General features: G+C 44.6%; 1 protein-coding gene across 1 annotated transcript in view; it reads right to left on the bottom strand.

The window, feature by feature from the left end:
- The window catches only part of LOC126334840 (zinc finger CCHC domain-containing protein 24-like), a 189,030-nt gene extending 165,230 nt beyond the window's left edge, over nt 1-23,800 (bottom strand). The window contains exon 1 of the mRNA XM_049997504.1: nt 23,558-23,800. Within this exon, the coding sequence (XP_049853461.1) occupies nt 23,558-23,716 (159 nt within the window). The 5' untranslated portion in view covers nt 23,717-23,800. The remainder of the gene's footprint in view (nt 1-23,557) is intronic.
- Between the last annotated feature and the right edge of the window lie 2,872 nt (nt 23,801-26,672).

Here is a 26,672-nt window from a genome sequence, read left to right as displayed (position 1 = left end):
GTCAATTTGCCTCTCCCTCCTCCAAGCGTTGAACCTTTGCTGGTCCTCATGCATTTCGCTACAATTTTCCAGCGCTGTGACTTTTCTGTATACAACAGCGTCATCTGCGAGAAGCCCTGTAGAATTCTCGAATTATTTACTAGATCATTTGTATATATTGTGAAAAGTAATGGTCCTATAACACTCCAATGCGGCACGCCCGAAGTTACTTTTACTTCTGAAGACTTCTCTCCGTTCAGAACGGCATCGTGTATTCTCTTCAATCCAGTCACACAGTTTGTCTGATATCCGGTACGCTCATATTTTGTTTATTAGGCGGCAGCGCGGAAGTATATCGAACGCCTTCCAGATGAACGGAACACGGTGTCATCCTGGATGCTGGTGCTTATCGCTCTCTGGGTCTCGTGGACGAACAGAGCGAGCGTGAGTTGTAGCAATGGAACAACACGTTTTGATTACGATTTTAGTTAGTTCATTATTGTTCTTGTCGTAGCATCTTTATACATTTTGTAAACCACAATGAAGATATAGTTTTTCGCTCATGTCGAATCCAACGAATGTGCCGCAGAAAGGTACTTGTTCCCCAACCGCTCGGTGCTGGTACACAGGGGTCTCGTCTGTCTTCTGCTGTCTTTTCCCAATGACCCTGCACTCATCCCATCATCACATTTCTCGCACATCCCTCATTTAATGTGAGCGCTAGATGGCACAATGTCGTCTGTCTGTAGGCACGGGCACTTGTCCTATAACGTCATTGGACATGGCCTTCAAGCAGACGTGGTCGGCCACTCCACTGTCCTCGATAGGGGAAAGCGTTTCAAGGGAATTACTCTTATTACTCTTTTGAAATCGTGAGCTGACTTAGATATTCAGGGTGCTGTCAGCGAGGAAGATGGTGCAACGATAAACACACGACACCCATTCTGGTTTACAGCAATTCAAATCCCTGGCAGGCCATTCAGATTTAGATGTTCCCATGATTTCCCTAAATAGTTCACGGCGAATGTCGAGATGGCTCCTTTGAAAGGGCATTACAGTTTCTCATCCTTCCCACTTCGAATTTGCTGCGTCTCTAATGACCTTGTCGTCAGCGACACATTGTATCCTAATTCCCCTTTCTTTTTTTCCGAGCAACGTCAGTAGAGTGCCAAGATGGTCTCACTGTGCATGCCCAGACACTGGTAACTTCTCGTTCTACGACCGTAATCGTTTTAGGAACTTTGAAGCAAGCTAAAGAGGCCAGCTGCAAGAAGTTACCAATAGTGCACTTCAAGAAGATAGTCGGTGTTGCGATTGACGAGGGTATCAGAAGCGACAAAAGTCGAAAGATGATATCCGACTTTGTTTTCGGTCGCTACCAGCATTAGGCCAGAATACAGTGTGGTGAGCACTGGCCCTGTTGTAGCCATTCTGTGTTCCCTTCGATGTACTGACTACTGTTTCGTGTGTCATTAACTCCGCTTGTCACGCCGTTTACGCACCAAAAGCAGACCATATACTGACTTATTGTCAGCGCCGTCGTCCAACAAAGTCAAGGCAGTTCGACAATAAGGGAAAGCTGTCACGCTGGTCGAGCACCTTCGATTTGTCCGTTTCAGGTGGCACCCATCAGCCGCCGCGCCAAGGAGCATTCACGAGGGCGCGAATAGTAACATTGTCAGAATATACACGTCTCTTAGAATGGTAGGGCAACGGAGGGAATTGTGAAAGAGCTCAGTCTTTCGGATGTCAACAAAAAATTTGCAGAACACGTCTTTCTACAAACTGTATGAATGAACTTAATGCGACGTGAGTATTTTTTTGTTTTGTGTACGCCCAGTAGAATTCCGAGACTTGTTTGGGCACTTTTACAGATAATTTGGAAATATATGTGGAACAATAAAAAGGTACCTTAAAAACAAGACACACAAGATAACGCGAATGTAGTTTTATAAACTAATGTCAGCCTTTACAATACTCCACGGAAATTGATCGTGGATCAATTATAAATGTCAAGAAAGTAAGACCTAGGAAGATGAAACGAGGCTTCTTTGGAATGTGAAAGACTGTAACACAGTGAACAAATTAATAAACAGGGTCATTATGACGGAATTAAATTATTTATTTATTTATCGTGCGACGTACCTTAAGAGTTTTTGAATCACAACGTGTCCTCTGGTTAATGCTAGCGAGGCAAATGTCTTATGTCGACAGGGACAGGAAGGCAAATAATCTCAAATATCTCCTAGCTAAAATGAAGCTTTCACAAGGAATTACATATATTTATCATAACAAACAAAGGTGAAGACACTGGAAGGAAATGAAGTAAATATATCGTCAGGAGGAACTTGGAAAATCAGAAATTATGGCGCGGTGGGACGAATATGGTCTTGGCAGTAGAAATGTGAGAAGAGAAAGACAAATTGAGTTATGCAGTAAATTTCTAGTGGTAATAGCGACTACCGTGATCAAGAATTACAAGAGGAAGTGTAGGTAAAGTTGGAAAAGACCCGGAGACACTGGAAGATTCCAGACAGAGATTCCTAAATCAGATATTGGAGTGTAAGGCATAATAAAGGACAGATACAGATTCAGATCACAATTTATTAATGACGAAGAGCAGACTGGAGTTTAAGAGAATCACCGAGAAAAACTACGAGTAGTATGGAAAGAAATGGTATATTGAAATACTGAGTAATGATGAGACACGCTTGAAGCTCGCTAAGGATGTGGATAGTGCGATAAGTAATACCAGAGTAGACAGTTAGCTTTCAGATGAGTGGACATCTCTAAAACAGCAGTCACAGATGTTGGGCCGACAAACATAGGCACAAGGGTGGTAACTGAGAATAAGTCTTCAATTTATCGTCTAAAACAGTAAGTATAAAAATGTTTACAAAAAGATAGGAATACAGCAATATAAATCCCTTGGCAATGAAATACATAGGAAGTGCAGGGAAATGGCTGCAGGAAAAATCTGAAGAAATGGAAAAAGAAATGATCGTCGGAAGGGCTGACTCAGCATTTGGAAAACACAGAACAAACTTCGGTAAAATTAAAAGCTAGGGCGGGAACATTAAGAGTGCAATGGGAACTGCACTCTTGAACGCAGAGAGAGCAGATATGTGGAAAGAGTACATTAAAGGCCTCTATGAGGAGGAGGTGGATGACTTGTCTAAAGACCTCACGACACGGTAGAAGAAGAAACTGCAGTCGATATGGAAGACGTAAGACATCTAGTATTAGACTTACAATTAAAAAGAGCTATGGAAGGCTTGAGGTAAACTAGGCACAAGGTATATATAACATTTCATGGTATTTCATTATGTCATTGGGGGAAATGGTAACTCAGCGACTATTCGAGTTGCCTTGTAAAATATTTGAGGGTGGCGAGGTATAATCAGACTTTCGGGAAAACATCATCAACCACAATTCAGAAGATAGCAAAGGCAGAAAACTTTCACGCAATCACTTTCACAGCTCATGACCCAAACTACTGATAAGAATAATATACAGTAGAATGGGAAAGGAAATTGTTGATCTGTTAGATGACGATTTACGAAACGTAAAGGTTACCAGAGACTTGTCGGAAGGTTTTTTGTGTTTTGTGTTTTCCATATGCTGTGTTTGTCTAACAAAGGTTACCAGAGAGACATACTGAAGAAAAACCAAGACACTCTCATATGATTTATCGGCCTAGAAAAGGCATGCGACAATGAGAAATGGGACAAGATGTTCGAAATTCTGAGAATAACTGGAGTAAGCTATGAGGAAAAACGGGTAATATACGGTACTTACAAGAACCAAGAAGAAAAAGTAAGATTGGAAAACCAAGAACGAAGTGCTCGGATTGAAAAGGGTGTAAGGCGGAGATACAACCTTTCGCCCCTGTTGTTTAGTCTACATATCGAAGAAACAATGACAGCAATAAAAGGCAGGTAAAAGGATGAGATTAAAATTCAGGGTAAGAGGACATCAATAGTACGATCCACTGGAGACATTGCTGTCCTCAGTGAAGGCGAAGAAGAATTACAGTATTTGTTGAATAGAATGGACAGTCTAATGAGAGCACAAAGTGGGTTGAGAGTAAACTGAAAAAAGACCAAAGTAATGAGATGCAATAGAAATGAGAAATTTGACATCAAAATTGGTGGTTACGAAGTAAACGAAATTAAGGAATTGTAGACCTTGGAGGCAAAACAACCCACGGCGGACAAAGCGAGGAGGACATTAAAAGCAGACTGGCACAGGCAAAGAGGGTACCCCTGGCGAAGAGAAGTCTACTAATGTCAAACGTAGGCCTTAATTTGAGGAGGAAATTTCTAAGAATGTACGTTTGGAGCACAGCATTGTATTGTAGTGAAACATGGGCAATGGGAAAACTGAGACAGAAGAGAATCAAAGCATTTGAAAAGTGGTGCTGCAGAAGAATGTTAAAAATTAGGTGGACTGGTAAGATGAGGAATGAGGAGGTTATCCGCGGACTTGTTGAAGAAAGGAACATATGGAAAACACTGACAAAAGGAAGGGACAGGATGATAGGACATTTGCTAAAACATCAAGCAATAACTTGCATGGTGCTAGAGGAGATGTAGAGGGTAAAAATTGTAGAGGAAGACGGAAATTGGACTAAATCCAGCAAATAATTGAGGACGTAAGTTGCAGTGCTACTCTGAAATGAAATGGTTTGGACGGGAGAGAAACTCGTGGCGGGCCGCGTCACACCAGTCAGAAAATTGATGACTCAAAAGAAAGGAAGGTGGGGAGGGGGGAATTAAATTCTGAAAAGGTCAATGAAGAATGAGCACTATAAGAGGCAAAGATCTAATAGACTACTGCTCATTAAAACTGTTACACCACGAAAACGACGAGCCACAGACGCGACATTTAACCGACGGGAAGAAGAAGCTGTGATATGCAAATGAATAGTTTCTCAGAGCATTCACACAAGGTTGGCGCCAGTGGCGACACCTACAACGTGCTGACATGAGGAAAGTTTCCAACCGATTTCTCATACAAAACAGCAGTTGACAGGCGTTGCCTGGTGAAACGCTGTTGTGATGCATCGTGTAAGGAGGAGAAATGCGTACCATCACGTATCCTACATCGATAAATGTCGGATTGTAGCCTATTGCGATTGCGGTTTTTCGAATCGCGACATTTCTGCTCCCGTTGGTCGAGATCCAATGACTGTTAGCAGAATATGGAATCGGTGGGTTCAGCACGCCGTGCTGGGTCCCAACGGCCTCGTATCACTAGCAGTCGAGATGACAGGCATCTTATCCGCATGGCTGTAACAGATCGTGCATCCACGTCTCGATCCCTAGGTCAACAGATGGGGACGTTTGCAAGACAACGACCTTCTGCACGAACAGTTCGACGACGTTTGCAGCAGCATGGACTATCAGCTCAGAGGCCGTGGCTGTGGTTACCCTTGACGCTGCATCACAGACAGGAGTGCCTGAGATGGTGTACTCAACGACGAACCTGGGTGCACGAATGGCAAAACGTCATTTTATCGGATGAATCCAGGTTCTGTTTACAGCATCATGATGGACGCATCCGTGTTTGGCGACATCGCGGTGAACGCACATTGGAAGCGTGTATTCGTCATAGCCGTACTGGCGTATCACCCGGCGTGATGGTATGGGGTGCCATTGGTTACACGTCTCGGTCACCTCTTGTTCGCATTGACTTTGGACAGTGTACGTTAAATATCAGATGTGTTACGACCCATGGCTCTACCCTTCATTCGATCCCTGAGAAACCTACATTTCAGCAGGATAATGCACGACCGCATGTTGCAGGTCCTGTACGGGCCTATCTGGATACAGAAAATGTTCGACTGCTGCCCTGGCCAGCACATTCTCCAGATCTCTCCCCAATGGAAAACGTCTGGTCAATGGTGGCTGAGCAACTGGCTCGTCACAATACCGCAGTCACTACTCTTGATGAACTGTGGCATCTTGTTGAAGCTGCATGGGCAACTGTACCTGTACACGCCATCCAAGCTTTGTTTGACTCAATGTCCAGGTGTATCAAGGCCGTTATTACGGCCAGAGATGGTTGTTCTGGGTACTGATTTCTCAGGATCTATGCACCCAAATTGCGTGAAAATATAATCACATGTCAGTTCTAGTATAACATATTTGTCCAATGACTACCCGTTCATCATCTGCATCTCTTCTTGGCGTAGCAATTTTAATGGCCAGTAGTGTACTTTAGTGCAGAAGAAGTATTTACTGTATTGGATATCGATAAACGTTGTAGAAAACAAGGGCGCACGTAAGACTAACCAAACAATTATTCGTCTCACATTCCACCTGTGATTAACAAGAAGTGCTCTGTCGCTCCAATACTCTGTGGAACGCAGGTGAGGAGTGAAGGGAGCAGCGGTTCTGGTTTGCAGCGGTGCGCCTGTGAGCGCCTGGCGCACTGGGACAGGAAGCCCGCCACACAGGATGTTGTTGGTGGTGGGGCCAGGACCCCTGCTGAAGCGCCAGGCCCCGCTGCCTGCGGAAAAAGCCACCGACAGCGGCGCGCGCGGCCGCAGCCAGTCTCCAGCCACTCGTCCTCACTACCCCGCCGAGTGTGAAATGGAACGTGACGAGGCGTCGCTGCCAAAGACCCGCCAGGAGCCTTTGAGAAATGGCGCGTCAAGGGCTGACATTTATAGTTAGCAGTTGTTGACCGCTTGCATAGTCTACGTCGCTAAGACATACAAGTGAGACAGCACTAGACCAGACGGTAGAAGGTTACAAGCCCAGCAGATTCACCTACAGAACGTGGCCACCTGACGAGAAGAGATGCTGGTACTCAGCTCCTGATCACCAGACCATGCACCAGAGTCCTCGGTTAAAATTCGAACCTCCCCGTAGCGTTGCACGGATTGAAGGCACTTGGCGCAGTTAGCATCGGATGGTGGTGACAAGTTCGGAGGCTCTCTTGGTGCAGGCTGTCTTTCGGCAACAAGTTCCACCCTCACTTTATTAACGCTATGCCGTCCGGCGACACCACAGTGGTGTCATGCGCGAAATAGCGGTCAACGGCCGGCGACACCACAGTGGTGGCGTGAGCATAGTATCGCTCAGTGGCCGGCGACAGCACGTTAATATCCTTTGCATTCTGTTGGTGTTTTGTTTACGTAACAATAAGTTACACACGTCAACAAGTGTTTTGTTTTCATAAGTACTTGTGCCCTTTCATCATGTTGGAAGAAAGAGACAACAGGATTATTTACGATGAATGCGCGGACGTCTTGTCTGACGTTCCGGACGACTTGGCCGATTGGGAAGAAGACATTGGACACAAAAAAATTGAAAGTGAAGCAGAATCGTAGAAAGATAGTGAAATACGTCCAAGAAGAATTAGGCGAACGCTACGGTTGTCAACGGATTCGGCTGAATCAGACGAAGAAGACAGTGCACAATGGTCAGACTTTGATTTACCGAGGACCGATAACAAATTTGAAGGATCCCAGGGTCAAAACATGGTTGGTTGGTTGGTTTGGGGAAGGAGACCAGACAGCGTGGTCATCGGTCTCATCCGATTAGGGAAGGATGGGGAAGGAAATCTGCAGTGCCCTTCCAGAGGAACCATCCCGGCATTTGCATGGAGTGATTTAGGGAAATCACGGAAAACCTAAATTAGGTTGGTCGGACGCGGGATTGAACCGTCGTCCTCCCGAATGCGAGTCCAATCCAAACATGTTTCCCAAAGATACCCAGAGCGTCGAGGATATCGTACAGTTATATATTGGGAACGATCTATTTGAATATATCAGCAGCGAAACAAAAAAGTATTACAGTCAGAATTGCAATAGAAGGAAACTGGATTAAGAAATTGCCAAATCTGTCGACGTTACGGGACCCGAACTTTGAAAATGATTTGGGATTGCTATCCATATGGGAATTGTAAGGAAAGCAAGGATCAATGATTATTGTTCAACGAATCCGTTGATAGACACCAATATTTCGCTAAACGATGTCCCGCAACCGATTCAGACAAATATTATCATTTTTACGTTTTTCCGACAGCAACAATAAACTGGATAAAACCGACCGGCTTGTCAAAGTGCAATTCGTAATTGATTATTTTTCCAAAAAGTTTAAAGAAACGTTTAATCTAAGTCAAAACATCTCAATTGATGAAGGAATGATACCGTGGCGTGGACTGTTAAATTTGAAAGTTTACAATCCGTCGAAAATTACGAAATACGGCTACTCATTCGGATGCTGTGTGATTCGAGTACAGGTTACACTTCCTCATTCAAGATATATTCCGGCGCTGGCCAGCCTTTAGCAAAAACAATGATTGACACCTTCTGGTGGAATGTGGCATCACTTCTGCATGGATAGTTATTATAACAGTGTAGAACTTGCAGAGAAGTTACTTGAAAAGAAAATTCGAGTTAGCGGAACGATAAGGCAAAATAGAGGATTTTCTGAAAATGAAACCGCGCAAAAGGCAATGTGTTTGAAGCTTGTCATCAACGGAAAGGTGACAAGCGGCCGGCGTCAAGCCAAGTAATCCGACGTATCTCTGAAGCGCCAAGCGAATAAATTTGTACGAGACGTACGGACGGCAAAGTGTTAAAAATAAAAACACGACACTACAGTCTACATATAGTCGTCGCATTCACCTAATTTTCAGACTGCTGCATTTCTCATAGAACTCAGACACTTTCCTAAAGAAAGATACCAATGCACGCAAAGTAAGGAAATCTTTCAACTGCAGGGCGATGACACATTTGGTTTCAGAGCGTTAGACGGAAGGAGCAGCAGAGTCCATAGGTGAAATAAACAAGGACATATGTCTTTTCAAATCGACTACACAAAAATAAGTTCTAAAGTCAAAGAGGGACAACTAACGAACACAATAGAAAAGATTTCAAATATAGCCTTGACGTAAATGAGAACATAGACAATGTTAACATGAAACATAGATAAAAACCACGCTGAATAACGATCGAGAAAATTCACTATCCCGCGTTGTCTACCAGATAGCAAAAATGCAATCCTTTATTCTTTATGCAGTTGTAATATCATGCCACTTCCAATTCGTACATTTAGCAGAACACACTACTATGTACCTTTCCAGTATCTAGTGCTTGCCATACGCCCACTCTCAGCTGGCTCATTTGCCAGACATTTTAATCGAAAGTTTAATGAAAGACACCACTTGGGCTGTCAACGGACTCTCTCTTTTGCAGTTACCTTTTCGTACTGATATAGTTCCCACGCTACAGATGCATGCGCAACAATCTTCGAACTGATGTCCTTGGTTTGAATTGTGAACGAATGCTTCAAAGATGTGTAGAGGACGGAAATATAATAACAGTATCTACTTAGGTGAGAGAATGGTAGATTTCTTATAGAAGCGCTTAATCAGTTGGGACATTTTCATTAAATAGCTGCCTTAAGAATCAGTTCGTTAAAATCAGTTGGAGGGTTCGCTATGTGTAACAGAAGCTGAAGACACAGAAAAAATTATTAGACTCTATGGGTGACAACGGCAGAGAGCAGATTCTAAATTATTTAAGAGGTGCAGACTGTGACAGTCTGATCTCTGCGAATAAGTGTCGCAGAACGGTCTTCACGCAACAGCGTTATTCAACATTTATCCACGGCTGAACACCGACTAGGCGACTAGTACACAAGGCGTTCGCGAGTCCACGTCTTATCTCAGAATGTATACAGCGCAAGCTCTGAAACAGAATAGCCGGCCGCGGTGGTCTCGCGGTTCTAGGCGCGCAGTCCGGAACCGTGCAACCGCTACGGTCGCAGGTTCGGATCCTGCCTCGGGCATGGATGTGTGTGATGTCCTTAGGTTAGTTAGGTTTAAGTAGTTCTAAGTTCTAGGGGACTATGACCACAGCAGTTGAGTCCCATAGTGCTCAGAGCCATTTGAACCATTTGAAGCAGAATAGCTGGTAGTCTTCCAACAAACCGAGTACAATACGACGGTATTTCGAAGCATAACATTCACTGCACCGTACATGCGAATCTGTTGATCTAAAGACGCAGCAAGCTACCACTTCAGTGGCTGCAGAAGGCCCGTGTAACAGTGTGAACGAGTGATATGTATCACACTTCCTCTGACATTATATTACGTCAGTAGTCGCGTCAGGAGATTGTCTGCTCTAAAGATAAACAGAACGCTTCAGTCAGTAAAATTATGTTACTGGTCTGTTACCTGTTGCACAAACTATTATAAAAATGGAGAACTACATCAATATTATTTCTGATCACTTGAATCCATTCCAAGCTTATGTGGAATTTCTCAGCAGGAATATGTTCCACACAGAAAGACTAGACTCGTGATACAGTACTTTGAGAGTGAATGTGCTTTATTAAATGCCCTGATCCCCATATCGCCAACAAGTTACTAGGTGGGTAGTTGTACCATTCTAAGTGGACACTGAACATCAACAGGTGAAGCGGGACTGATTATATTCTGCAGTTAAGCTAGGATCCAACTATTGTTATCCACCAGACCTTTTTGCATCATCGGAGACAGTGCGATCCTGACGTCAGACTACTCGCTTTGCATTCCTGAACAACGTCTGCAAGGTAGTCGGCAGAGATTCCTTCTACGCTCTCAAGCTGCGTATAATCAGGAAACGCTGCAGGTGTACTAAGGTCATTACTTTCTTTTTAGCTATCATAAGCACCATTCTTTATATGGATTTAAAGTACAAACGATGTTGATAGCTAATGTGTTCACATTGTCATACAGACACAGTGATCGTATTTTGTTATTATAGTAACTGACGTCGCCGATTTAAGAGGTAAGTTCCGTACAATGACTGACGAGACTGTGAGCTATATAATGCGTTAATTTAACGAATGCACAACTATGAACTTGTGTATTGTTCTCTCACTCCGTTCGGAGGAAGGCAATGGCAAACCACCTCCGCTACGACCTTGCCTAGTGCGGCGATGCGGGTTTCCCGCATCGTCCCCTGCGCTCCTCGAAGTATGGGACCTCATCATCATCACTCTCTCTTCACACTGTGGACTGTCCAAAGTTTAGGTTGCATAATCTGACTACCGATAGGCCGAGTGACCCTTCCAGTTCAAAGGTAGTGATAAAACCCATTAAAACACGAGCTTTAGATCAAATATCACCTTGCGAAGTTTGTCTTTGGCATAAGGGCAGCAGGTTATGTTAAATACGGAAGATAACTGCATCTGCAATCCAGATTACATCTCTGCAACTGTATTTAAATCATCATCCTCCCAAAACCCTTCTCGCCTCCCCTTTTCGCTTACTATACGATTCACTTGACTAAACGCGAGGAGAAAAATTGTCATAACCACCTGTATTCTAAATTTCTCTAATTTAATCGACTTGGTAATTACACGGTAGTATGTATTTTGTTGGAAGAAACATTTTTCTTACCAGCTCCGTGCAAAGAGTATTGCATTTTTACAACTCAGTGCGACAAAAGATGAACGAAAGCTATGATAAGTTCTTATCGAGACAACTCAGAAGAATTTCCCTCATTCCTACGAATATTAAACTACTCCTCCATTCCTATCGACCCTGCTGTTCAAGCTGCGTTCAGCACTTATTTGCCAGTATAAACAGATTACGTTAACAGAAAGGCAGTATTATGTCGCAGGTGAAGTATGTGTTCGTTACGGTTAAGTTAACCTGTATAGAGGAGTCATTATTGGCTCTTGCCAAAAAAAATAATTCATTATGAGCGTTACACATAGAACTATGCTTTAAAAGCAGATGCTCTAGGTCACGGTGACCGAAAAGTCCGTCAACATTTGAAAATTCAATACTTCACGGAATGATGTAGGTAGAGAGGAAAAAATTTACACGCATACTTGAAATGACGTAGGGTTTTACTGGAACAAAAAAGTGCACAAAATGACCGACAGGTGGCGCGTCATATGATAGAAAAGTAATAATTAGCTTAACAACTGATTATTTGCAAAGGCAAAGTTCTTATAACAAATTTTCAATATTTGTTGGCCGTCATTCATCAACAATACATATAGTCGAGGGGCAATCTTGTGGACAGCACAGCAAATCAATACGTGTGATGGGAAATTTCCATCGGATATTGTCTTTTAGCACACCTAATAAGGTCGGACGATCGCGGTAGACTTTCGACTTTAAGTAACTCCAGAACCAATAATCACACGCATTGAGGTCTGAGGACTTGGGAGGCCGAGAATGAAGGAATAGCGGCTCAGCACGCAATCCTCACCAATTAATTTGTGAAAATTGGACGTAGCAATGTAAGACAGAGGGCCATCCTGCATAAAAGTCAGATCTTCCAGCAGGTGTTTATCAGCCAAGCTAGGGATGCCGAGATTCTGTAATATATCTTCGTACCTCGCACCAGTCCCGCTGGCAATTTGAAAAGCAGCACCCCTCATATCATCGAAGAAAAAGGTTCGGTCACTATTGATGTGGTAGCTCCACAGTACATCGCGACTTTCCCGACAAGCAATGGTGTTACCATGACAGTTCTATGATTTTAGGTAGCTGAATTCTGCGGTTGTGGGTGGTCTCATACATTGTCACTGACGTGATGCTGTCCGGTGCCATCTGTTGGCCGGTTTTTGGACTCGTTTTTTGGTTTCAATAAACCTTCATGTCATTTCGGGCATGTGTGTCAAATTTTATCTCTTTACCTATATTATTCCCTCAATTAGTGCATTTTCAAATGTAAACAGACTTATAGACCCTTCAGCAGTGTAATAGCCATTACATAGTTACGTTGTGTTGTGCTGTCAATTAATTCGTTTATCTGTTGCGAAGCCTATAATGAAGCAATTCCTGGCCCACTGCGGGAAATGCCTACAATTCGGAGAATGCATTTTCATGAAATATTCAAGTATATGTGATGATTGTCTCTCAGTTTTACCGTGCCACATGCGTTGACTATGTGAGTGAGAAGAAGGTCACACATTCATTTCACACGTTGCGACCTCCACCATATTGTATCACGAGTTAGTGTCTGTAATTGAAAAAGAATGTAATTATTGGTGACTTATGTCATCAGTACTGCGGTCTTAATAAATAGTGATAGTAATGATGTGTTTAAATGATAATTTAGTTTAGTGACCGATGGTGCTCATACTTTCATCATCATTGACTCCCAAGTCGCCGAAGTGGCGTCAACTAAAAAGGACTTGCAATACGAAGGCCGAACTTCCCCACATGGGGCCTCCCGGACAACAATGCCATTCGATCATTTCATTTTGGAGGGGGGGGGAGCAAGAGGGGAGGAAGGTGGCGGTGGGGGAGGGGGGGGGGCGGCATCGCCCTAGCTCTCAGGGAAAGGAAAGACGACAGTGTAATCAGACGTTTTTCTTTCAAGAAAATGATTTACACATACATCTGCACACATACTCGGCAAGCTACCGTACAGTGTGTGGCAGTGGGTACCCTCACCAACTACTAGCCATTTCCTTTCCTGTTCCACTCGCAAACAGAGTGAGGGAAAAACGACTATCTATGTGCCTCCGCACCCCTAAAATTTCTAATCTTATCTTAAGTAAAATGTACGCTGGCGACAGCAGAATCGTTCTGCAGTCAGCCTCAAATGCCGGTTCTCTAGGTTTTCTCAGCAAAGCTCCTCGGAAAGAACGTCTCTCTCCCCCAGCGATTCCCATTTGAGTTCCTACCTGTAACAAATCTAACAGCCCGCCTCTGTATTCTATGATGTCTTACTTTAATTCAACCTTGAGCGGATCCTAAACACTCGAACAGTAGTCAAGAATGAGTCGCACTAGTGTCCTAAATGCGGTGTCCTTTACAGATGAACCACACTTTCCTGAAATTCTCCCAATAAGCCGAAGTCGATCATTCGCCTTCCCTGCTACAATTCTGACGTGCTCATTCCATTTCATATTGCTTTGCAATGTTACGCCTAGATATTTAATCGACGAATCGACCTGACTGTGTAAGTAGCACATTACTAACGCTTTATTCGAACATTGTGGGTTTTTTTCTCTCACTCCTCTGCATTAACTTACATTTTTGTACATTTAGAGCCAGCTGCCATTCACAACACAAACTAGGAGTTTGTCTAAGTCATCTTGTATCCTCCTATAGTCACTCAACGACGGTAGCCTCCCGTACGCCAGTCGCTATTACACAGGTTTTCAACAGGGTCAGAACTGGAACTGTTTTATGGCACTTGCAAGTCGCCATATTTAAAATACACTCCTGGAAATGGAAAAAAGAACACATTGACACCGGTGTGTCAGACCCACCATACATGCTCCGGACACTGCAAGAGGGCTGTACAAGCAATGATCACACGCACGGCACAGCGGACACACCAGGAACCGCGGTGTTGGCCGTCGAATGGCGCTAGCTGCGCAGCACACCGCCGCCGTCAGTGTCAGCCAGTTTGCCGTGGCATACGGAGCTCCATCGCAGTCTTTAACACTGGTAGCATGCCGCGACAGCGTGGACGTGAACCGTATGTGCAGTTGACGGACTTTGAGCGAGGGCGTATAGTGGGCATGCGGGAGGCCGGGTGGACGTACCGCCGAATTGCTCAACACGTGGGGCGTGAGGTCTCCACAGTACATCGATGTTGTCCCCAGTGGTCGGCGGAAGGTGCACGTGCCCGTCGACCTGGGACCGGACCGCAGCGACGCACGGATGCACGCCAAGACCGTAGGATCCTACGCAGTGTCGTAGGGGACCGCACTGTCACTTCCCAGCAAATTAGGGACACTGTTGCTCCTGGGGTATCGGCGAGGACCATTCGCAACCGTCTCCATGAAGCTGGGCTACGGTCCCACACACCGTTAGGCCGTCTTCCGCTCACGCCCCAACATCGTGCAGTCCGCCTCCAGTGGTGTCGCGCCAGGCGTGAATGGAGGGACGAATGGAGACGTGTCGTCTTCAGCGATGAGAGTCGCTTCTGCCTTGGTGCCAATGATGGTCGTATGCGTGTTTGGCGCCGTGCAGGTGAGCGCCACAATCCGGACTGCATACGACCGAGGCACACAGGGCCAACACCCGGCATCATGGTGTGGGGAGCGATATCCTACACTGGCCGTACACCTCTGGTGATCGTCGAGGGGACACTGAATAGTGCACGGTACATCCCAATCGTCATCGAACCCATCGTTCTACCATTCCTAGACCGGCAAGGGAACTTGCTGTTCCAACAGGACAATGCACGTCCGCATGTATCCCGTGCCACCCAACGTGCTCGAGAAGGTGTAAGTCAACTACCCTGGCCAGCAAGATCTCCGGATCTGTCCCCCATTGAGCATGTTTGGGACTGGATGAAGCGTCGTCTCACGCGGTCTACACGTCCAGCACGAACGCTGGTCCAACTGAGACGCCAGGTGGAAATGGCATGGCAAGCCGTTCCACAGGACTACATCCAGCATCTCTACGATCGTCTCCATGGGAGAATAGCAGCCTGCATTGCTGCGAAAGGTGGATATACACTGTACTAGTGCCGACATTCTGCATGCTCTGTTGCCTGTGTCTATGTGCCTGTGGTTCTGTCAGTGTGATCATGTGATGTATCTGACCCCAGGAATGTGTCAATAAAGTTTCCCCTTCCTGGGACAATGAATTCACGGTGTTCTTATTTCAATTTCCAGGAGTGTATTTCATACCCACAAATCTATAGCAACCTCCCCCCCCCCCCCCCCCCCTCTCCGGATACAAACTATCGTACGGGCGCCGTTTTCGTTATCGAAACACTATCGAACCGTTTTGTTGTCACCCCTTAGAAAATTTCATTTTACCCCTCAGGGTCTAGTTACCCTCAGGCTGGGAAGCACAGCACTACTATAACTAGCGTTGGCGCTGGGCGCACCACAGCTAAGGTCGCAGCGTCGCCAAGGGAAGCAACAACAACGGTCGCTGTGCTGATAGCCCGTGACGTTCTTAACATCGTCACACCGTCCAGGTGGAAACTTGCCTTGCTACTAAGAAGCCCACTTCCTGACTCAAACTACGTAACGCAACTTAACAATCCTTTGCGGACGACGGAACGTCTCAAACACACATTATCATAATTTAATTACAAATGACAAGCTGCCAAATTCCAATCGTGTACAAAGGGGCCAAAAAAAGTAAAAAAATTAAGGCAATGACAACAGTAGAAAAAAAATTCAGATCTAATTTCGTTAGAATTGTTGTTACTTAAAACACGTTTATATATTACGGAACTATATAAAGAATATCCATCTGACGGTGCCACAAAGGTGCTGTAACTTATTGGGTTTATAGAAAAAAATATTTGTTTGCATATCAGTCGAACCTGATATCCAGTAATACGTCTATCCTCTCGGACAGTATTCGCGTGGGCCTTGAGATTCTACATGACGTTGGGTATGCTTTACCTCAACTCATCGATTTCACATTCGTGAGACAGCGATGAGATTCGCACCAATGCGTGTAGGGACATCGCGAAACAATAAACTGTTGGAGGTGTAATTAAGGGTGACGTCACTACATACGTAAGCTGTACGTTGTGTAGAGCTCAACACTGCCGTATCAGTGCCCCAAAACGTTAACAGACCACTGTTTACGACTGCTTTTTGTCCTTAATTTATGTCGTGTGCACGCTACAGTTATTTAAATAGGAAGTGTTGTACTGCTTTCGTGAATAACACAGCGTCAGAAATACATTTTTAGACATTTTCTTGTCTTAAATGCATATCTGATCCAATAATGCGACGCATTTCACCTCATTAATGTAACTTTGTTATTATACGTCCCAGATAACTAAAAAGAGAAGTATGTGATGTAAAAAGTCTGCTTTCGTAATCGAGCATTTTCCTTAACATGGATCTCTTCCCACAAATGCTGAGAACATATTGTGTTATTGTTTGGTCACTTTCCGGCTTTCCTTCTGAAATACTCACCTAGAAAGTTTTTCGAGTTGGAATGATAGAAAATTTAAAGTCAAATTGCAGAAATAAACAACTAAAGTAAAAGTTAACAGCACAACCAAAATTCATGTATATAAAAGAAAATATCGCTTCAGTGCGTAGACTTACGAATGAAACGTGATTCCTATGAGCTTTGGACTATAATAAGAATGATTAATGTTCCCACAAATGTCACAAGCTGCAGTTTTTTATTAAAGCGCTTGCACCAGAAACTAATGTTTGGGGCTACTAACATGGAGGATGTCGGCTTCAAGTTTCTGGCGCTCGACAACTCCCCTTATTATACCTCTATTAACAGACTGCACTCTCCGATAGGCCACAATCTTGCCGGTGGCCAATTTCGACATATTTTGGCAAACGTTTATCTTCTCAAAGAGGTATTAAACGATTCCTTCGAAAATAACCTAAACTTAAATACGATTTCTGAACGAGAAAACGATGCGTAATCTTTGCTTTGATACATAATCCAGATGACCGTTCTCCTGGCTGCCTTGTGCGGTTCTACTGAAGTGCTAATGAACTCGCATATACTAACGCATGTTAGTTTGGTGATTGTTTCGTTTCATCTTAACGTTGTTACTGTTTTAATGAGCAGCGCTATAGTGATATTATTGAACGTACGCTGAGGTAACAGAGGTCATGGGATAGCGATATTCACATATACAGATGACGGTAGTCATAGGTATAAAAGGGCATCATATGGCGGAGCTGTCATTTGTACCCCCATGATTCATGTGAAAAGGTTTCCGATGCGATTATGGCCACACGACGGGAATTAACAGATTTTTGTACATAGAATGGTAGTTGGAGGTAGACTCATGGGACATTCCATTTCGGAAATCGTTAGGGAATTCAGTATTCTGAGATCGATAGTGCCAAGAGCGTAACGAGAGTACCATATTTCAGGCATTACCTCTCACCACGGACAACGCAGTGGCCGACAGCCGTCACTTAACGATCGAGAGCAGCGGCGTTTGCGTAGTGTTGTCAGTGCAGACAGACAAGCAACACTGCGTGAAATAAACACAGAAATCAAAGTGGGACATACGATGAAAGTATCCTTTAGGACAGTACGGTGCAATTTGGCGTTAATGGGCTATGGCAGCAGACGACCGATAGGAGTGCCTCTGCTAACAGCACATCACCTGCAGCGACTCTCCTAGCTCGTGACCATATAGATTGGACCCTAGGCGATGTAAAACCGTGGCCTGATCAGACGAGTCCCGATTTCAGTTGGTAAGAGCCGATGGTAGATTTCGAGTGTGACGCAGGCCCAACGAAACCATGGACCCCAGATTTCAACAACGCACTGTGCAAGCTGGTCGTGGTTCCATAATGATGTGGTCTGTGTTTGCATGGAATGGACTGGGTCCTCTGGTCCAAATGAACAGATCGTTGATTGGAAATTGCTTTGTTCAGCTACTTGGAGACTATTTTCAGCTACGATGAAAATTTTGTGGATGACAGTACGCCATGTCACCAGGCCACAATAGTTCGCTATTGGTTTGAAGAACTTTCTAGCAAATTCGAGCGAATGATTTGGCCACCCATATCGCCCGACATGAATCTTATCGAACATTTATGGGACATCATCGAGAGGCCAGTGTGTTCACAAAATCCTGTACCGCCAACAGTTTCGCAATAATGGATTCCAGCGTGGCAGCATGGCTCGATATTTCTCCACGGTACTTCCAGCGGCATATTAAGTCCATGCGACGTCGACGTGCTGCACTATGCCAGCAGAAGGAAGTCTGAGAAGGTCCCATGGAACTGTCACCTCAGTCCACACTTCACAACACAAATGAAGGATCACTTTTTACAAACCCTGTAATTCCCTCCCGTTGCGACGTATAAGTTTGAAATTTGTCTGTAAATTGCAGACACCCATCCCCTGTAATGGTGTGCATCCCGAATGGCATTGCCTCTGAAATGTTTTTCTCGGCTACCCGTAAGAAAAATGGGCCGAAAATGTGGCGTCCTACGACGTCACCTTCCGCCTCGGCGACGCTTCGAACAGTAAGGTGTCGCTGCATGAGAAAAAAAGGCGAGAGCTAAGAAGTTCATGCGAGGTGTAACGTTGGTTAGTATAGTCAAACTGGCACAAAATTTCACTACAGTGCTGCTCAACCACGCCGTGGAAGTGTTATACAATGAAAATGTCGTCATATCCCTTTTTACTCACATTTCATCCCTTCTTTTGACAATTCTGCGCTGCAGGTTGGAACCGCACTCCCAGCTTTGAAAACACGCAGTTTTCTTATGGGTGGCCGAGGAAAACATTTCAGACACACCACCGCTAATAATGGACACGAAAAGGCCTTAGGGAGTGGCATAAAGGGCGTCAGTGAAGTCCACCCTTCCCTCAGGGTGCTGGGGAGGGTTGATTTCCACACATTTCGCGGTCGAAAAAGACAGCGCGCACAGCCATGAGCAGCAGGACGACGTTCTTGGCGGCCTTTAGCGCTGCTGACACCTCTTATCTATGCCACTGTACTCTAAGAACATCATGGGCCAGCAATCCCACTGAATATTATCGCACCCCTTTGGAGACACCGCGGATTTTGCTCTGGTGTACAGTGTGGAACCACTAGGGAGTGTTCAAAACCATTCGATGAAATCTGAATGTGATCCAAAGCAGCAAATGGTGTTAATGCTTTTCAGCCCTCCTATTTCCCGCCATCTTGCGGTGGAAGAGTGTGACATTGGCACATACGTGACTATAATGTCAAATGGTCCCTTAAGACCCCCGCAGTTCGGCTATACACTCGGTGCTACCCGCTCATCTTTCTTGAGCACTCTAAAAATGTACCTGTACACACAGAACCCACGGCGAGGGTTCTAGGCGCCTGCAGGCAGGCCGTACTACTGCTCTTGCGGCCGCTAGCACGCCATCCGGAATCGGAGAGATGTCGAAGGGGTTGCCTATCTGTAAGTGACCAGGACTTCGTCACAGATGTATCTGAAATGTTTTCACACAGAATCCGCGTTATTTCAGAGATCGGCATCGCGCTTCCGACCTCCATAGAAGAGGCTTCAAAAGAAGGGGTGAAATGTGGGCCTGGGGCCTGTTACGACCTCCCCATCGTATTGCACGTCCACGGTGGCGCTCGACAGATTTGTTGTGGAATTTGGTGCCAATGTGACATCATTAACCCATGTTACATCTCACATGTACTTCTGAGCTCTGGCGTTTGTTTCGCATGTGTCGACACCTTGCTGTCTGAAGCACCTCCGTGCTCTAAAGTGACGTCTCAAGGCGCCACACTTTTGCATCCTTATAGAGGTATGGTGTATAAACTTTTAACACAAATTTCAAACGTACGTTTCGTAAGGGGAGACAGTTACGCGGTTTCGAAAAAGTAATCGTTTGATTGCGTGGCGCAGTGTAGTTATGATTCAGAAGTTTCCCACGATAAGGCTCCGGTATCGCTTCGTGTGATTAAATTGAAGCTACAACTATATGGAATAACCACTTTGAAACCCAATGGCAGAGACCTGGCAAAATCACAAGAAACCTAGAAGAGGACAGCAGGCCCGTAATTTAGACGGCATGTTCTGGATCCAAGCCCACCTTCTGGCAATGGTTCCCTTCACTCTGCTTGTCTGACATCATCATTCGAGGTAGTAAAAATATAGGTTCTACGAAAACTAAGACTCTGTGAAATATGTATCAAGTACACGTGGATATCAATCACTTTGCCTTGTTCTTTCGTTTTACCTTTCCCACTTCTAACATTAGAGTATTGTCTTGGCGAAGCTATCCAGCTCAGTGTTATTAATGCTTGAATTCGGACGTATCTCAGGAGAAATCGTAGCTCGCTTTATATAACACGTATAAAATGTGTCATTGAGAATTAAATGCGGAGATTCCTCAGTTTTCGACTAAATGTTGCCACCTCGGTTTCAGATTATTTTCCATTCGTCACGCGGTACTGTAGATTTCTCTCCACGTTCGATCGGCTGTGAATATTATTTTAAGCAAAGGTCATGAGACATCCGCGATTGCTGGACAGCCTCTACTATGACGCTTCGCGGGACAGCCTAATCAGGGGCGACTGTCTGTCACGAGAAGTACTTACAAACGCGGCGAGCCTCAGAACAACAAGCACAATATCTTAACCAGCTACCTAGTTTTGCATCCTATGTTACACCGAGAGTGTTACTTCTCTGGTCAAAACCTCAAACTACATTTATGTAAGAAATCTGAGAAGAAAGATTTGATACTGATCGCATTACTAATAAACTGCGTATTGAAGCGCGACAATTTACCGACCTTAAACGGTGTCTTTATCCTACGACAGCCCTGACTAAAATTGATCTTCCCGGTGGCTGTGGACGACCAATATACCACAGATTCGTCCTTGAATTCCCACGGAAAGTACGTGACACAAAAACAAAGAGATTGAAGGTGTAAATTTGTTTAGACAGTGGTGGTCGCCTTCGACATACGAACCCATTAGTGGCGACACGCATCTGCATTAGTTCGTTTCATTGCCCAAAAGAATTATGCGTGTTGTTTTCCACAAAACCGCGCAAGAGCTACGCCTTTTTACCGTCTGGCGAAACTCAGGAACAAGTGTTTACTTATCGGTTAAGCCACTGACAATAAGATATCAGTTTTGATGGATACAGTTCAGCCACAACATTAATAACTCTGACTGCATCATTGTTTCCCCATTTCCAGACTACTCTGTAGTCAACTGTAACAAGCGTTTTTCCCTTTTTTTCGTTAGTATGAAATTCCCGCTTCCTCGTTGACCTAATCAGATGTTGTCATCAACAGGCTGCCTTTTTCCTGCAGAACATGATGTTAGCATTATATGTGTTTGATTCGATATAAAATGTAAAAGTAAAGAGTTTGAATCGTATAACTGAATAGGTACATACAGTAGCCGACTAAAGGATAAATGAATAGAATCAGATATGGGATTAAGCAACTACAGGAAAATGAATGCGTGACACAGAGGGTTCTTGCAGACGGCAATAAACTCAGTGGTACAAAGGGCACTACTCTGGACGAAGTGGGTGCTACTTTTTAAGAAAACTATTAAGCTGTCCTCAACGCGAAGTTGATTGCATTAGGTTTGATTATTTTAATAGGGGTATGCTCCTGTCCTCCTCCGATCTTTTAAGTAACTTATCCAGCCAGTTATAGCGGATGCCTATAGTTTAATGTGGACTTCGAACCATGGTATAGCTTGGCATTTATCACATTAACAAGTCGTTGCCGGAGATGAAAGAAGCAACAAGTGGATTGACAAACCCTAGGAACGATTGGGGATTGAATCCCAAATCTTTGAATTAGGAGGAAAATGGTGAGCTAGCAACAACTGCATTTGACTTGTTGAAAGATGGTCTGTTGTTTCTGGCATACTAATGAGTTAGTAAGCAGTGTAGACGTTCCAGTTCGGCATTAATTGGTGGAATTGCCTGACTTTCCCTAAGGCTTGTATTGTGGGCCTGAATTAGTCTAGTTGACTCTGAGGAATAGATGGCATATACGTTGGACATGATGTGTGCGCTGTGTCTTAATACCGATGCTGGATTTTGCACATCCTCGCCATCCTGGCTGCGGAGGGCACAGGTAAACAGATTACCTCCATGATTGTCGTTTCAGATAAGCAGCCACTGCTGACTGCAGTAGAAATTTGCCATAACGAACCGTTTCCAGCTTACTAAGTTATGAAGACGCGCGCTCGCAGCTCTGGATATCAGGGCACGCCGAGTCACGGCATACAGTTCAAACGTATTCTTAACATACAGTTCTGCAGGCAAATATAATGGATTGATGCTACACCGCCGGCCCGACTGGCCGAGCGGCTCTAGGCAATTCAGTCTGGAACCACGTGGCCGCTACGATCGCAGGTTCGAATCCTGCCTCGGGCATGGATGTGTGTGTCGTCCTTCGTTTAGTTAGGTTTAAGTAGTTCTATGTTCTAGGGGACTGATGATCTCAGAAGTTAAGTCCCATAGTGCTCAGAGCCATTTGAACCATTTGATGCTACACCTCTGATGTTTGTTGAGGGAATACTGCGTTACCACAATATCATCCAGACCGTTTAGCTGACGTTCCGATAACATCAGGAAAATGAGCTCTTCCGTAGGGCAAAGCCAGTGCACACATTGTTTCACGAAATTTCTGGAAGGCTGACAGATGTCGGTAGCTTGCTGCCAAGCTATTTCGACGCAGCATCTTCTGGCCACCTTCAGGTGTACACTCTGCGCCAAAATGTAATGGCACCATCTTAACACCCGCCAGTTATCGCGAAATGGCGTGAAACTATCTACACACCTGGAACTTCTAAAAGCCGCAAGGGCTAACACTTGTCTTGTCACCTAAGACTCTCTCAAAGATGTTCCTCGCCAGGACTAAGAGGCACTGTCATCAGACCTAATCACAGTAGAGGGTTTACAGGACAGCATTGCAACTAGGGGGCTGGGGGAGGCTAAACAAGATTCTGGTGCTCAATGTCATCTAGCCATTATGTGAAAGAAACACCTTTGTATGGGACAGTTACTTTAAGGTCCTCCCTTCCATTTTCCACCAGTGTGCTTTACTAAAACCGAACAGAACACTGGAGACACTCATACATTTAGACACAAACTGTTGCGCTCATCGAAACGAGTCCAGCCGCACTGTTTCCGTGTGGCACGTGGCGGCTGAGCGCAGTACGCACCGGGGGCGGAGGCGGCGGCGCCGACGGCTCTGGGGGCGGCTGGCGGTCGGCTAGCGTGAGGTAGACCCAGTTGAGCAGGTGCGGCACCGGCGCCGGGGGCGGCGCGGACGGCGCTGCCGGGAACACGGCGTCCAGCGGCGCCATGCTGGCGGCCGCCATCGCACTGCTGCCGTCCGGCACCCGCCAGCAGACACTGCCTCGGAGCTGCCACCAGCGCTCCTAGCGACGATGCCGGACAACTACGCCACTACTGCGCGCTGACCTACCCTCATAACGGCGCTGGTGTTTACTGGCGCGAAATGCCAACTGCAACTAAAACCGCGTTTCCACAGGCAACAAAAACCTGCACAGGCATCCTCTCACTGGCGCCCTGGGAGGCCACTAAGAGTTCCCTCATGCGCGATCTGATTTTCCATTGCCGCTGTAATCGAGATGGCATCAACTAACATATAAGTCATGAAGGCGTAGATGTTTTTTTCTCCTTTATTGGGCTGGCAGCAGCTTAGTACGCCGCTCTTCAGCCTACAGAATTATTAAAACAGAAGAAGAAGGTAATAAACAATAAAAGCAGGCGATAAAAACGGTGACTTAAATTGTAAAATGGCGGAAAAATTTTGGGAGGTAAAACACAAAACAAAGGGGCAATGCTAATAAAATAAACAGGAAGCGAAGGCGTAGATGTAATTCTGCATATTTTAACTCATAAGTTTACAGAAACATTAACGAGAAGACGTCAGTCCCGCAATGAGTGGATACAAAATTGGATTTCCCTAAGAAATGAAAGAGGAAGCCGCCTGGTAGAATTTTGCAGAGAGCGTAACTTAATCATGGCATCAACTAACATATAAGTCAAGAAGGCGTAGATGTTTTGTTCTCCTTTATTGGGCTGGCAGCAGCTTAGTACGCCCCTCTTCAGCCTACAGAATTATTAAAACAGAAGAAGAAGGTAATAAACAATAAAAGCAGGCGATAAAAACGGTGACTTAAATTGTAAAATGGCGGCAAAATTTTGGGAGGTAAAACACAAAACAAAATAAACAGGAAGCGAAGGCGTAGATGTAATACTGCATATTTTAACTCATAAGTTCACAGAAACATTAACGAGGAGACGTCAGCCCCGCAATGAGTGGATACAAAATTGGATTTCCCTAAGAAATGAAAGAGGAAGCCGCCTGGTAGAATTTTGCACAGAGCGTAACTTAATCATAGCTAACACTTGCTTCAAGAATCATGAAAGAAGATTGTATACAAGGAAGAACCCTGGAGATACTAAAAGGTTTCAGATAGATTATATAATGATAAGACAGAGATTTGGTAGCCAGATTTTAAATTTTAAGACATTTCCAGGGGCAGATGTGGACTCTGACCACAATCTATTGGTTATGAACTGTAGATTAAAACTGAAGAAACTGCAAAAAGGTGGGAATTTAAGGAGATGGGACGTGGATAAACTGAAATAACCAGAGCTTTCAGGGAGAGCATAAGGGAAAAATTAACAGGAATGGGGGAAAGAAATACAGTAGAAGAAGAATGGGTAGCTTTGAGGGATGAAGTAGTGAAGGCAGCAGAGGATCAAGTAGGTGAAAAGACGAGGGCTAGTAGAAATCCTTGGGTAACAGAAGAGATACTGAATTTAGTTGATGAAAGGAGAAAATACAAAAATGCAGCAAGTGAAGCAGGCAAAAAGGAATACAAACGTCTCAAAAATGAGGTCGACAGGAAGTGCAAAATGGCTAAGCAGGCATTGCTAGAGGACAAATGAAGGATGTAGAGGCTTATCTCATCAGGGGTAAGATAGATGCTGTTGCTGTAGTTGTTGTTGTGGTCTTCAGTCCTGAGACTGGTTTGATGCAGCTCTCCATGCTACTCTATCCTGTGCAAGCCTCTTCATCTCCCAGTATCTACTGCAACCTACATCATTCTGAATCTGCTTAGTGTATTCGTCTCTAGGTCTCCCCCTACGATTTTTACCCTCCACACTGCCCTCCAATACTAAACTGGTGATCTCTTGATGCCTCGGAACATGTCCTACCAACCGATCCCTTCTTCTAGTCAAGCTGTGCCACAAACTTCTCCCCAATCCTATTCAACACTTCCTCATTAGTTATGATACTGCCTACAGAAAAATTAAAGAGACCTTTGGAGAAAAGAGGACCACTTGTATGAATATCAAGAGCTCATATGGAAACCCAGTTGTAAGCAAAGAAGGGGAAGCAGAAAGGTAGAAGGAATATATAGAGGGTCTATACAGGGGCGATGTTCTTGAGGCCAATATTATAGAAATGGAAGTGGATGTGGATGAAGGTGAAATGGGAGATATGATACTGCGTGAAGAGTTTGACAGAGCACTGAAGGACCTAAGTCGAAACAAAGCCCCGGGTGTAGAGAACATTCCATTAGAACTACTGACAGCGTTGGGAGAGCCAGTCCTGACAAAACCATCTGGTGAGCAAGATGTATGGGATAGGAAAAACCCTCAGACTTCAAGAAGATTACAGTAATTCCAATCCCAAAGAAAGCAGGTGTTGACAGATGTGAAAATTACCGAACTATCAGTTTAATAAGTCACAGCTGCAAAATACTAACGTGAATTCTTTATAGGCGAATGGAAAAACTGGTAGAAGCCGATCTCGGGGAAGATCAGTTTAGATTCCGTAGAAATATTGGTACATGTGAGGCAATACTGACCCTACGACTTATCTTAGAAGAAAGATTAAGGAAAGGCAAACTTACATTTCTAGCATTTGTAGACTCAGAGAAAGCTTTTGACAATGTTGACTGGAATACTCTTTTTCAAATTCTGAAGGTGGCAGGGGTAAAATACAGAGAGCTAAAGGCTATTTACAATTTGTACAGAAACCAGATGGAAGTTATAAGAGTCGAGGGTCATGAAAGGGAAGCAGTGGTTGGGAAGGGAGTGAGACAGGGTTGTAGCCTCTCCCCTTTGCTATTCAATCTGTATATTGAGCAGATCAGCAAAGAAAACGAAAGAAAAATTCGGAGTAGGTATTAAAATCCATGGACAAGAAATAAAAACTTTGAGGTTCGCTGATGACATTGTAATTATGTCAGAGACAGCAATGGAGCTGGAAAGGCAGTTGAATGGAATGGACAG

The sequence above is a fragment of the Schistocerca gregaria genome, chromosome 2 (genome assembly GCF_023897955.1).
Source record: "Schistocerca gregaria isolate iqSchGreg1 chromosome 2, iqSchGreg1.2, whole genome shotgun sequence".
Lineage (NCBI taxonomy): Eukaryota > Metazoa > Arthropoda > Insecta > Orthoptera > Acrididae > Schistocerca > Schistocerca gregaria.
The sequence above is the reverse complement of the archived record's forward strand: the minus strand, read 5'-3'. Positions and strand labels throughout refer to the sequence as shown.